The 14,042-nt window shown below is 36.4% G+C and overlaps 1 protein-coding gene across 2 annotated transcripts in view; it reads left to right on the top strand.

The window, feature by feature from the left end:
- The window catches only part of TRIM24 (tripartite motif containing 24), a 56,039-nt gene extending 41,997 nt beyond the window's left edge, over positions 1 to 14,042 (top strand). Inside the window, exons 11-19 of one of the 2 annotated variants that reach the window (XM_072333892.1) lie at positions 1,125 to 1,307; positions 2,820 to 2,958; positions 4,139 to 4,211; positions 6,039 to 6,207; positions 6,759 to 7,072; positions 9,664 to 9,796; positions 10,745 to 10,819; positions 12,110 to 12,259; positions 12,890 to 14,042. In XM_072333892.1, coding sequence (XP_072189993.1) covers positions 1,125 to 1,307; positions 2,820 to 2,958; positions 4,139 to 4,211; positions 6,039 to 6,207; positions 6,759 to 7,072; positions 9,664 to 9,796; positions 10,745 to 10,819; positions 12,110 to 12,259; positions 12,890 to 13,099 — 1,446 coding nt within the window. In that variant the 3' untranslated portion in view covers positions 13,100 to 14,042. The remainder of the gene's footprint in view (positions 1 to 1,124; positions 1,308 to 2,819; positions 2,959 to 4,138; positions 4,212 to 6,038; positions 6,208 to 6,758; positions 7,073 to 9,663; positions 9,797 to 10,744; positions 10,820 to 12,109; positions 12,260 to 12,889) is intronic. The other variant, XM_072333891.1, reaches the window with a different exon arrangement.

Here is a 14,042-nt window from a genome sequence, read left to right as displayed (position 1 = left end):
TCATCTCCAGAGTATGCCAAATCTTACTGATAAAGAAAAAAAAAGCCTGCAGTCAGAAGACATCTGCTGAGTATATATTGTTGATGCCCACCTGGTCAGGAGTTGTATTGGGGCAGGAGCAAATACTTCAGAAGCTTTCTGTCTGTTTGGGAAGCCAAATCCTTATTGAGAAGCACATTAACATGTGTTGTTAGGTTTTTTAAAGGAAAGAGGGGATTGTATCTCCAGAGACAAGCAGAACTGAATAAATCTGGTCTGTGACCTGAAAAGTGGAGTAACACCATGTATGTCTGCAATGCTTATGAAGTCAGAGAACTAATTTCAACTGAATTGAAGAAGGCTGCACAATATCACAGGGAATCTGTAACAAGAACTATATCAGTTCCATTTGAGCATTTCAAAAGATTGACCTGTCTGCAAGCCTTTCTTTCAAGTCTTTTCATTATGTAGTAGTGTCTTTCTCAAAGCAGAAAGCAGTGAATAGAATGACTGACAAAAGGAATTGAGCAGAATCAAATTTTGCCTAGAGTTGCCATGAAATTCCATTTCATTTCTTGAAAACTGCATATGTCTAAATGAGAATTAAATTTAATTTGACTTGACTGTACACTTTATATCATAGTGTTAAATGTATAGGTAGGTGGAAATCTATTCAGCATTTCAAATTCTTAATCACCTTAAGTTGTTAAGGGAAGCATTAAATTATTGAATGCATCCAAGTACAATGTCGCTATTTACTTAGTAAAAGTACTGGAGTAGCTATATATTCATCATATTATCTGTAATTCTTTAATTTCATGGAAACTGTTACATTTCTCCTACAGCGCTGTCAGTGTAGCATGAAATATTAATAGATACTCAACATTGAGATGCATCTTTGAATTTAAGAATTCACATTCATTTCTTCTTTTCATAGTTTTTAACTACTTGTCATCTTTCCTCATCTTGGAATATCGGTTGTAGAAATCAGATAACTTCAGAGTAAATTGGGATTTTATATTTGAATTCAACCTACTGTACTAGATTGCTTGTTTAGCTGATGAGTTAGAGCAACAATGTGTGTAGTGTGTGTATTCTGTAGAGGGAAAAATATTGAATTGTGGATCATCGTCTTATCTTTTTAGTGGCAGGTCGGTAATGGACAAAGTTCAACTGCCATTTCAACAGCAAGCAGCATAACTTCTACTCCATCCAGCCCTACAGTCACTAGTGCTGCAGGATGTGATGGGAAGACATCATACGGTCCTCCTGTGATAGATTTGAGTTCTCCAGTGGGTAGTTCCTACAATCTTCCATCTCTTCCTGATGTGAGTCTGTCACAGATTCTATTTTGAAGCATGCTTTAATGGTTTTGAAAAGTAAAAATCCTTTTTGTTTTGAAATTCTTCTGCTGGTTCATCAAAATGAGATAATTTCAGAAAGTGATGTGGGATTGCCTACATATTTTTGGCAATATTCAGGCCTGTTCTGGGAAACAGCTATTAAGAGTGCAAAGAAAAATAACATTCCATGTTGTAACAGTAATAGGGCTTGTTTATGTGCTTGCTTCATATTGCATTCTTTACTGCTAACCGCTGCTCAATGAACTCATTATAACTCATTGAAAGTGCTATCTTAGGTGGTTGTTGTTGATGTAGTGGAGTCAAATTTTCCTTATAGTTCTTCCTTTTGTTACTTCTTTCCTTCATACTTCCTCTAACATGCACGTGAGCGGGTGTTGGAGGTGTATCATAAGTTCTTCATTTTTCTTCTGATTGGTCCTTATTTGTCAGAGATTCACATTAGAGATGTTGAACTTTGTTTTATTTTCTTCTTTCAGATATCTGCTGAGCCTATATTTGTGGTCTGAGCTTGTAGAGACCTGAAATGTCACAGTTTGCTAGTCATAACTTGCTGTTACTCCATTTCTCCCTCCTGTCTTTTTATCTCCACAATAAGTTCTTAGATAAAAATCTAAGAGTCTTATTTTTAAAAATAAGAGTACATTGATATCACAGTATCTGTTAGAGTAAAAAGATAAGTGCACAACATGATCATAAAACTACAGAATCTGTGAGACATTACAGCACACTGATTTTTTGCATGCCGTTGTTATGAACTCTTCTGCTTGTATGTGATTAAGTTTATGCTATGAAGATGTGTTGCTGAAATCACTGCATGTATGCTGACCTAGCAGAGACTTCTGCATCCAACACTGAGAAGTCTAGCATTTCAATAGAAATTTCAGTGGCCAATGGAGTTGCTGCCTGTAGTTTTGTGATGTGTCTGGATAGTTGAGAAAGCTGAATGTGACCTATTTTCTGATCAAACATGATGTCATGTATTATTAAACAGAACAAAACTAACTAACAGCAAATCAACATCTCAAAATGTTATTTCTCTTTACCAAATCAGAATGTATAGCTTGTACAGAAAGCTAGACTGATGAATTTGCAGTTCTTAAAAGAAAGTTCCACTGTCTGGCCTGAGTCATGAATAAAAAGAATAAATGTTGACTTGTTTTGAGTGTTTTGAATGAGTATGTGTGCCCCCTACCCGGAAGATGTGTGACACAAATGGAATTAAGTGTCTTTTGTGGTTCTTCCACTTCAGCATAATGATATCATAACTAATTATATGAAACGCTGTCAGGGTTTGGCCATTTCTCTCTTTAGAGAAAACCAGATGTTTTAAAGTAACCACTTTTAGGATGGCTCAGGTTAGGTGGTCTTCATTTTGGCTTCATCTCCAAAACAAAAGTATGGCAGAGGCACTATATTTTTTGTTTTGTTGTTTTCCCCCAACTCTTAACTACTTTTCCTCTGTTAACCGTCTTGTAGATTGACTGTTCTGGAAGCATCACACTGGATACTGCTGCGAGGAAGGATGATGGCACTACAGAGCAGAACCACCCCAAACCCCCTTCAAACAGAACTGTGCAGTCACCAAATTCATCAGTACCGTCACCAGGCATCTCAGGTAATTGGACTGTGATACAATTTTCTATTCAAGCAGTGTAATGGTAGAACGTAACATGGCAGTGTTAACATTGATATCAAAATGTGTTACTTCTATTTTAAATCCACAGTAAGAAATATTAAAATAAAGGCAAATAGGTAGAAAGCTTAGTATGAGGTGAAGTTGAGACTGTTTTAGTGTTGTGAACAAAGTTAAGTCAACAGACCTTAAAAACATGGAGTAAAAACATAGTAGACACAAGAAAACTGTAAGTCTGTAAAAAAACTGTAAAAAGTTTATCTGTGGAAAACTGCTCTGTTCAGGTATACTAGACAGCATCCTAGAAACTTTAGTAGGAGGCAAGAATTCAGTAAAGCAAGATAGGATGTAACAGGAGACAATGACTGCATCTGGTCACTTGCAAATCTCAGTCTGGACATTAGAAAATCTTCTTCACTGGAAGAGAAGTGTAGCACTGACAGAAGTTGACCAGAACGGTTATTGTTACGGGTAGATAAATGTGGTAGAATTGAAGGACCCATGGGATTCCTGGCACCATACCTGGTGGAATCAGTGGATGCTCCTTATTCTTACGCTGTGGGCCATTTCCTGATTTGGCCTGTAGTGAGGCTCTGTGAGCATGAATTCCCGGTATGTTCTTACTTGATGTTCATGGACTCGGACAGATTAGCTCAGAAAAGAGGACCGTGCATACAGATGTTCTTGTAAACGGCACAAACAGCCTGATACTTTTTCTCAGGAAAATTACCCATCATAAATTTTCTGCTGTCTGACCCTCAGACCCTTTGTTGGGATCTCACATCTGCACCCTGTCCTGAGACCTCATTTTACTGACCAGCTAATATGGCTTGAAGTTTTATAGTAAATTACACAATTAGAAGCTAGAAATAGAATTTAATAAGGTAAGACAAAACAAACTGCAGTGATGAAGTGCAGGCATCAACCAGGAAAAGGTACTAAATCATCAGCCTGCTTACATGCAGTGGAGTTCTAAAAATATTTCTTTCCTTTACTCTATTATTCTTTTCTTGTTCTCTCATGGGTTTGTACTAAATGAGGTATCGATTAAATAAATAACAAGGCAAGAGAAATTTGACCAAAGACCTATGTACTTCTCCAAATAATGGATCAGACTTGGCATAGATGTGTATTACATTCTAATCTGCTTCTTCTATCCTAGGAGGTGTCAGTGTAACAAGCATACACCCTCCAATACGTTCACCCAGTGCCTCCAGTGTTGGGAGCAGAGAAAGGTAAGGAAGGAGTGGGAAAGGAAGAACATATGACTTCCACATCCATAGAACATGCCTCAGACTCTTTTATTGTTAGTGCAGAGAGATGTTACTGTACACAAGCTTCTCTATGAACAGAACAGATATGACAGTTATTATAGTACTTAGTGCAGTCTGAAAGTATGAGGCCTGCTCTGAAAGTAAGATCTCTTACGTTATTAAGTTGGCCCAATATGTCAGAGGCAGATGTTGGTGATATGGCAATAGTGGTTGAACCTTCCCACCATATTCCATTGTGTTTTGTTGCTGTATGACAGCAACAGAGGGGCACTGTGACACAATGGCATCTGACACAGAAGTGTGTATGAAACAGAGGTGTGTCACTGAATTCCTCCATGTTGAAAAAAATGGCACCCAGTGACATTCATTGATGCTTGCTGAACATATACAGAGATCAAACAGTAGATGTGAGTACAGTGAGGTGGTGGGTGGTGTGTTCTACAGTTTTGTAGCTGAGAATTTGCTCTTATCAGAGTGTTACTTTGCTCTTTGTATCTATTATAGTTCTCATGGAAATAAATAGGAGGCATCACATTCAGAGCGATCTACTTAATTTCATTTGTAATGTTTTGGTAGCACATCTAAAAATGTATTAACACTGTGAATGATATATAGATTGATACTATTAAAAGAATAACAGGCATGAACTGTGTTGTAAATTCAAAAAATCAGCTTAAGTAACCAATTGTGTACTAGAAGTTCCTTGTAGAATTATAAATGAGTTGAGATTTAATGAACTGATGTTGCAAAGGAATTATTAAGAATTTTCTGGCATTAAACAGTTAGTTAAATGAGCAATAGATATCTACTGAGAATCTGGAAAAAAATGTTTTTTATCCCTTAGTGATGGAATATAAATGAACAAATAGGTTTAGATAGTGTTGTTTGAAGACAGCAGATCCATTAACATGTTCCAATAAATTAGAGAATACATCTGACATGAGATTAATTTTTCATGCGGAGAGGAATCAGATGACATTGATCCTGCTTGAACTGAAAATGAAATTGCTTTCGTTAAAATACGATATATTTTGCTCTATCCTTTTACGTAGCAAATATTTTTAAGGACTCAAAACATACAAATTTGAGAGCTATTTGAATGCTTTTCAGAAAAGTCTATTTCTTGCTTTAAAAATATGTTTATATCTGATGTTATTTAAATTTGTTTGTTAGATATAGAATTATTATATAATAAAAATCAACAAGCTGGTATTTTTTAATTTGATTATCCATTCTCTTTCTGCTATGACTAAACACATGAATGAAAACAGAGTTCAGTTCTAAAAGTGGGGTCTTAGTTTTTCTCAAGCTGTGAGGTAATAAGAAATTATTCCAGGCATATGTAAATGTATGTGCTTTATCTCGCTTATTTGCTTCTGTGCTTTACAATAATGAGTTCAGCTCTGGAGAAACACTGTCCTTCCCCCAAGATAGAACTGCATCTCCTCTAAGGTGGGATGATGTTCAGTGAAAGTGCTTTTATGACTGACCTAAAAGAAACAGAGATCATTTGCAAACCTTTTACTAACAGGAAGTAAAGTTAGAAGTAATTCTGTAGTTCTGAAACCAAGCTATTACAAGTTTTCCGTTTTTGTAACGCAATTTCAAAACACACTAAAAACAATAAACCTGGATGTTGTATTCTATAAAAGTAGTACTGTGGTGCTGGTGGCTCGAAGAATCAAAATGGGTTAGCATTCAGAAGTCTCAGAAAGCATCAGTGTACAATAGGTGTTCAGTTTTGACTTTATATGTCCCTTTTTTGCCTTTTTCATTTTCCATTTACAGTTCTAGCTCTTCTAGTCGGCCGCCAGGAGCTGATTCTACACACAAAGTCCCAGTTGTTATGTTGGAGCCTATCAGAATTAAACAGGAATCAAGTACACCAAATGAGAACTTTGATTTCCCAATTGTTATTGTGAAGCAAGAAGCAGAGGAGGAATCCCGGCCTCGGAATGTAATAAAAATCTCCTTTCCTTTTAGATGGTGATTTGTATTTGTGGGGAATCAAATAATTTATGAATGTGCTGTTGGGGAATTCTTTTCAGAGAAGAACTGAAAAGCGGAAGGTAGTGACATAAAATGAAGAAGTGAAATGAGACATCAGAATGTTTCTTCTACACATTCAGTTAGCTGGTGCACTCAGATTGTTATCTGTTGAAAGCCTGGGAAAGCAGGAAATACATTACAAATACAAACATAAAATTTTCATGTGGTGCTAAGAAGTTTTTCTAATCATAGTGTAGTAATATATATAAGATTGCTAAACTTTGGGGTGTTAAAAATTTGTTTTATTTTTAGTTTTATTACTGGAGTGATATTTAAAATACCAGAAATGCCTCTCGTAGCTAATTTCTTGTGATTATGTACTTGATGCTATAGAACAATAGTAATTTTTGTATACATGTTATGTGTTGCATGGCTGCCTGAATATGAGTGTGTTATTCTGGTTAATTTAAAAAATCCAGATAAGTAGTGTAATCAGATTTCCCTTGTTTCTTCTTACAGACCAGCTTTTCAAGAAGCATACTTACTTCATTGTTGTTAGATGGTAATCATGGCTCAAATTCTGATGAAGCTGTTTTAAGAACAGATGCCCCAGACAGCACAAATGATCAGCCAAGGATACTGCAGGAAAATACAACCAGTGCCAAGATGGGATGGATTGGCCCCTCACACACTGGAGAGGGCAGAAAAGAAGATGATCCCAATGAAGACTGGTGTGCAGTATGTCAAAATGGCGGGGAGCTCCTTTGCTGCGAGAAATGTCCCAAAGTATTCCATCTTTCTTGTCATGTCCCTTCGTTGATGAGCTTTCCAAGGTAATTAAGATCCATTTAATTTCAGCTAAACTTGCATTAAGAGATTTGAATTCTGTATTGTGAAACGCCATTGAAGAAGTTAGAGCCTCAAAGGAATCTTTGTCATCTTTGAAGTCTTGAAATCTCCAGTTTTAGTAACTGTTGAAAACTAGAATTTGCATTGAAACTTTAACTTCATTGAGCCGCAAATCTATAATAAAACTTTTCATTTGTTTGGCAGTCACATCTAGGGCATCCATTATTATTAGCTGTGGTCTTAAAAGTGGGCCATGGAATTACTGGTCTATCATAGAATCTTTTAAGGGTAACAGAAAAGGTTTACTTTAAGTATTTTATTAATAGTAAATAAAAGTCTAAGCTAATGTTGTGTTAAATATATAATTTACTATAATGCTAAATATGGCTACAATCCAAGCATGGGATGTAGTGCCTGACATCTTCTAGTAACACTGCATTTTGGGTTGAAATAAACACAAGGCTTTCTTGAGTGGATGATAGAAAACCACTACTTGGCTCCTTAAGTTTCAGAATTCAGTCTTACATGGGATGTCATTATAAACATTACCGACATTTGCTTCTCGAGTTTGTGTCTTTGATAGGATAAATAACATTTTGCAATGTTAAAGAGCTTGGAAATGCCATGCAATAAGCTTATTAGTATTAAAGGACAGAACATCTGTCATAACATGCTCATTGTTTAATGCTTTTATGTAAATATTGGGTTTTCTTCTTAAATATTAGCACAATTTGCTGGGATAAGACATTTGGATAACAAGTTAGATTTGTATGCTGATCATCCCTGGTTATGTGCTACTCTGAATGAGCATATTTCTGCAAGCATATCTTTTCAATGTCTCTAAAATTGGCACATAAAAATGTTTATTTTACCTTGTGAAACTTCAAATTATAGGGCTTTTTCTTTAAATAAAACGATGTTATATTGCTGCTTTGTGCCATAAACAAAACTCTGCAAAGTCACAGTATGAACTTAAGCTAATAACATTTGTGCCTCTCTGAAAGGTAGAAAATAATCTGTGAGGATATAGGTAGATAACTACATATTCACAAGACTTTGCTTCTTTTAAAATAAAAGCTTCAGAAATAAATCTTTATTAGTTTTCATTTTCACTGGATTGTTCAATGGAAACTGGGATGATGATGTCCAGGGCACAAGGGAGCCAAAAACAACTTTTCTGAGAAGCGTTCAGTTTTGTAAAGGTGCATATTAATACAAGTGCACTATGTTCCTGGACTTCAGAACCATAGTTAGCTTAAATTTCCTCCTGGCTTCAGATGTATCACGTTTTTGTTCTCATCTTCATGGTTTTTGATTTTTGGGTTTGTTTTTTTTTCGCTGCTGCAATGGGCTAGTTCACAAACGTTGGTCTCTAAGCACTAGTTCCTTTGAACACACACACACACACAAAAGAACTCCTTATTATTACATCAGTGGTCTCAATACTTCTTTCATGATTGCTAACAGGTAGATAGAACACTTTCTCCTGTAGACTCACAAGGTCACTTCATCTTATCTTTCTTTCACTGTAGCCCATTATACTTTCCCTTACTCTTGGATATTTGAACGTGCCTTTCCTCCATCTTCTGCCTTTCCTGTATTGTGAGATCTTTAGGTCATGACTTTTATCTATTTTTGTCTGTCCGTGCAGAGATGTCAGTATCATGTAAATAGCTCGTTAAGCTGAACTGTTTGAAAGTAGTCTTTTTGAGAGGAGACACCCAGTATTCATTACCATATGTTAAAACTAGCAGAGGATGGAAATCTTTGAATTACACTAAGTGAGAACCAGTAAGACAGGCTTGTTTTTTTAACTTTGAAAGTCTTCGGTTTTACTATCAAAATGCACTGAAAGCTGCTGCAGAATCTTTCATTTGCGGAGATCTTATTATAAGATATCTCTGAGTAAATACATGCAGTTGGTTCTCATAAGCAGTTACTGCTGAATTATGCCTACTATGTGAAGTACAACTCAGCCCTCTCGTGGTTATATGTAGGGGTGCAAGTTCACCAGACTTCTTTACTGTTTATTCATAGCTTTTCCAAAACTTACAGAGATTCACAAATTGAATGAAAGTTGTTGAATATAGTCAGCTTCCAGAACTAGCTTGGTCTTCTGCTTCTTCAACAGCACAAAAAAATGTAACTCTAGTACTTTTCCTTCTCCTGGACCAATGCCTGCAAATGAATCCTTCATTCTCTCTGTAGTTAGGAAGCAGACCTCTTAATAATGTTTCAGTTAAATTCTCTGAGGTCAAGTGAAAAGTTATAACACTAGCAAAAGCAGTCACTGTCAGTCTGTTATGGCAAGCCATTTTCCTACTATGACGCCACTAATAATACCAAAGCCATTAAAAGGAAAGAAAGTTCTAAGGAAGCACTTTTGCCAGCAATGACTGTCTCTGCTTTTTGTAGTTCTAAATAGCAAATAAGAAAAATATAGCAAATAAACAAAAACAACAAAACAAGGCACAATGCAGAAAAAATACCAACACAAAAAACTTCTCCAGAAGTACATAGGAAGTCAAGAATGTGTTTCTTCACTGCGGTTAATGCATCTGTCTGTCTTGTTTAGTGGAGAGTGGATTTGTACATTCTGTCGGGATTTATCCAAGCCAGAAGTTGAATATGATTGTGATAAACCAACTCACAACCCTGAAAAAAGAAAACTGGAAGATACTGTGGGCTTGGCACCAATAGACCGTAGGGTAAGGATGAGTCCTGTTGTTTCTTTTACTGAGAAATGTATGCATTAAAAAAGAAAAAACAAAAAAGAAAAAAAAAAAGGGATAGTAAAATGGAGAAGTAACTATTTCAGTAGGCTCTGAGATCTTAGCAGCCTTCATGTAAACAAGCTGAGCAATGCATTCTGAAAGTCTGAGAAGTGGTTGTTTTTTCCTGCTGTGAACGGGGACTGTATTCTAGGAATTACCAAGCACTGTTTCTAACATTGACCTCATACACACTGACCTTTTTCTTCCTTTGTACTTTCCAGATTCAGTATAGATTGACTTTATTAACTACATTTGGGGGGCATAGTCTACGTGTAGGGCCATTATTTGCATTCGACACATTCTAAAAGGGAATAACTAACTGTGTTTGTATTTGGCTTTAAATGTAAATTATAATTCCTGTAAATATTCCAGTGGAGAATCATTAAGCATAAAATCAGAAAAACTATTTTCTGAATCTCTTTTAAGGTTCAAGATTCCATTTAATATGCTCAGGTACACACAGAACAGAGATTTCTCTCCACCGCTAACAAAAAGCACAGTGGGCTATACACCAATTAGGAAAAGTATGACTGATTTCTCTGAATGCTTATAATAAACTAACAGCCACATATGCTATTTTATCCCACGGAATGTCTGTTGAACTTGGCAAATGCTAAGCAACACTATTAGTGACTGTATGAGGTTTGTAACATGTTAATAAAAATACAGTGTATCTACTGCAGAGAATGTATGCTGTAGACCATTAGTTATGATAAGCTTCTTTCCAAATACAGTTTCTGTGCTCAGTTTTCTGCTGAGAAATTGGAGGAGTACTGAGCAAGTACTGAGCATCTGCTTGGTGTTTTATAAAGATCATTATTTTAGAATAGATTGTGTCATTTTTTATTTGTGTATTATCTATCTTTTTTTTTCTTGACACAGAAGTGTGAAAGATTGCTGCTATACCTCTATTGTCATGAAATGAGTCTTGCTTTTCAAGATCCAGTTCCACCTACAGTATGTACTTCACTTCTTTCCATTTTCTATTAATCAGTAGCATAATTGACACAGTCCTAGCGGCATTGTTATGCTTATTATCAGAAGTCAAGTTTTGTGGACATCGAGTGTATTGAACGTATTTAATGTTATTAAAACTGTCTGAAGGGCAATTGAACAGTTCTGGCACAGGCTGCCCAGAGAAGCTGTGGATGCCCCATCTGTGGAGGTGTTCAAGGCCAGTTTCGATGGGGCCCTGGGCAACCTAAACTGGTGCCTGACTTAGGGGTTGGTAACTGCCCACAGCAGCAGGTTGGATGATCTTAGAGTTCCCTTTTCATCCCAGGCCATTTTACGATTCTATGAAAGATGAGGCACTGGGTGGGAAGGAAGTTATGTGTAAAATTTCCAAAGAGCTGAATTTACTTACTTGGAGAAATACTTCAAAAATAGACACAGAAAGTAAATTTAACACAATTTAACACTGTCTGCTATTTGCACAGCACTGAGTGTTGTCATTAAAAAATGAACTGGGAGACGTATTTATTTCTAGAAAAAATACCCGATTTTGAAGACTGGAGTCCTGCTTAGTACAACCATGGAACAGAATTTCTTATTATTAGCTGCAAGTTTATGAATTTAAAATGCTAAAAACAACTTGAGTTCATCAGGCAGTGGAAGAAAAAAGCAAACTGTAGTCCAAGGATGTACAGAAGTGATCCTAGCGTGGTCCAATGAACAGTGCCTCTTCTGTTCCTTGAAACATGTCAGTGGAGAAAGATTTCATCAATAAGTAATTATGACCGTATGCATCCTTTTTATGCCATTTGAGTAAGAAAGTACATCAGAAATGCCAAAATAATTGATCTCTGTAGTTTACCACCATTTCTAAGGATATATTTCATCTCTGAACGTCACTTTAAGCAATACATTTACTGCCTCTGAATGGGTTGCCAGAGTTGTTATATGGCAGTCTTGAGGGTGAGACTTAATAGATGGTTTACTGTACCTGATGTACAATGTCAGCATCATTTGCTTTATTCCACGTAGTATATGCAGTTGGCTTTATTATTTATTTTGCTTTTCTTTTAAAAGAGGTGTTGGGAGAGATGTATGTATTTTAGCCAGTAAAACTAGCATGTGTTACCATTACTCCAGTAACCCTATTTGTGAAAGGTACGGTTTTTATATGTTAGAGTTGTATTTCAAAAGGTGAGGCTAAATTTTCCCCTCTCCCTCAGCTTTCAAGGTTTGTAAAACAACATGCAATGAACGTGACTGCATCTGGTAACATTTTTCATCTTTGCTTAGGTTCCCGATTACTACAAAATAATCAAAAAGCCTATGGACTTGTCAACCATCAAGAAAAGACTCCAAGTGACCGATTCATTCTACACAAAGCCAGAAGATTTTGTGGCTGACTTCAGACTGATTTTCCAAAACTGTGCTGAATTTAATGAGGTTAGAGAAGTAGACACTTCATCTGTTCTTGTAGGCTTAAATACTTTCAGAAGAACTAAGTGGGGATAGAGATTACTTATATTTAATTAGACTTACATTGATGATAAGAGCACGGTGAAAATGTAGATCACCTTTGAGACTACATCAATATTAGATGAGTATGCAATTGAGTTCCTTCTATTGAAGGGAGGAGAGCTGTAACAAACATGCTAACTGAAATGGCAGGGAAACAGGTAGGGAGAAGAACGGTTGTTCATCATATATGAAAACAGTGTCTTCAGTTAGATTTTCCTCCAGGTCTGTCACTGGGAATACTTAATGCTATGGTGACATCCACTTCAGGAAACAGGTCAACCATGGTGTGTATGAATGATTTCAGAGCTGCCTGGTCTTCTGAGATGTAGTCATTGTCCATACTAGTAATATTTTTGCCATAATTAGAGGTAGGTCTGTAACTCAGAAAAATGACAGCATTTCATGCAGTTGTTCTCTTAGCAGGCTTGAGATGTACTTATATATATTCTTAATGCTGTTTGATTTTTGTAGCTTGTAAGAGCACCTGAAGGACATAATGTATTTTAAGTATGAAGCTATTTCATGATGAACTGATGTTGTTAATTCACCCAACAGCCTGATTCAGAAGTGGCTGATGCCGGCATGAAACTTGAAGCGTACTTTGAAGAACTACTAAAGAGCCTTTATCCTGGGAGGAAGTTCCCTGTACAATCTAACTGCCAGAGTGAAAAAGATAATCCAGAACTTAGTGATGACTCAGATGATGACATTGTACAGCCTCGGAAAAAACGCCTCAAAGGAGAAGACCGTCAGTTGCTTAAATGAGTTGCACGTGGAACGTTTTTTAAAAACAAAGGATATTTATCACTGTCAGTTGTCGAAAGGAGAAGAGTCCTGCCTGCTTTGACCTGGAGGTCTGTGGATATCTACGGGACTTTCTACCCCTTGTCTGAAACACAATTCCAAGGGAGATCCAGAGCATGCAGAGAGCTTCCTTGAAGTTCCAAACTTGCAGCATACTTCTGGAACAGCGCAGAAACTGATTTGTATGGGATGACAGCTGTTTAACTTTACTTTGAAGTTTGTATAGAATTGAACTTTAAAGTGTTACATGGGTTCAACATATGGTTTTCTGAGTTTGAAGAAAATGTGATCTCACCAGACATTTAATTTTACCAAAGGCATGTGGCTGGCCATGATTTGGTTTCTTTGTACTGTATTTAACACAAGCCATGAAAACAGATGTTGTAATATTGTTGTCCTACAATGCTGACTGATAACAATGAAAGTGTAGTTGCCCCTAAAGAAGTTATTGGTTAATTTTAAAATGTGAGGGAGAGTGTATTAAAAATAACTTAAAGAAACAAAAGGAATTTGAGAGTTTTTAATAGAGGAAGGAAAGACACAGGGCTTCGTTTTGTACTATTTTCCTGCAGCCAGCAAGAAACAACGGTATTCCTATACAATATGTTGTTTAAAAGGTGCCTCACAAGTTTGATCTACTTCTGTTTAATAGAGTTAAATATTAGAGGGAATATCTCAAGGGCAAGAATGTTTGTTTGCAACCATCAAGCTTTTTGGTAAGCTTGGGAGGGAAAAAAAGTGTCTTTTCTGTCCACAAGATCTTGTTGTTTTTCCAGATTTCTAAATCTTATTGTGGGAGTGCAGCCAGTGTTAAATAAACAAGCGTAAAGGAGGGGGAGGGTTTTAGAAAAAAAGAGATCCTGTTTCTTGACCCTTCTGTCCTTGTTAAAATCAACAGAAACCG

Source organism: Excalfactoria chinensis, chromosome 1 (assembly GCF_039878825.1).
Source record: "Excalfactoria chinensis isolate bCotChi1 chromosome 1, bCotChi1.hap2, whole genome shotgun sequence".
NCBI lineage: Eukaryota > Metazoa > Chordata > Aves > Galliformes > Phasianidae > Excalfactoria > Excalfactoria chinensis.
This window is presented reverse-complemented; position numbering and strand designations above follow the sequence as displayed.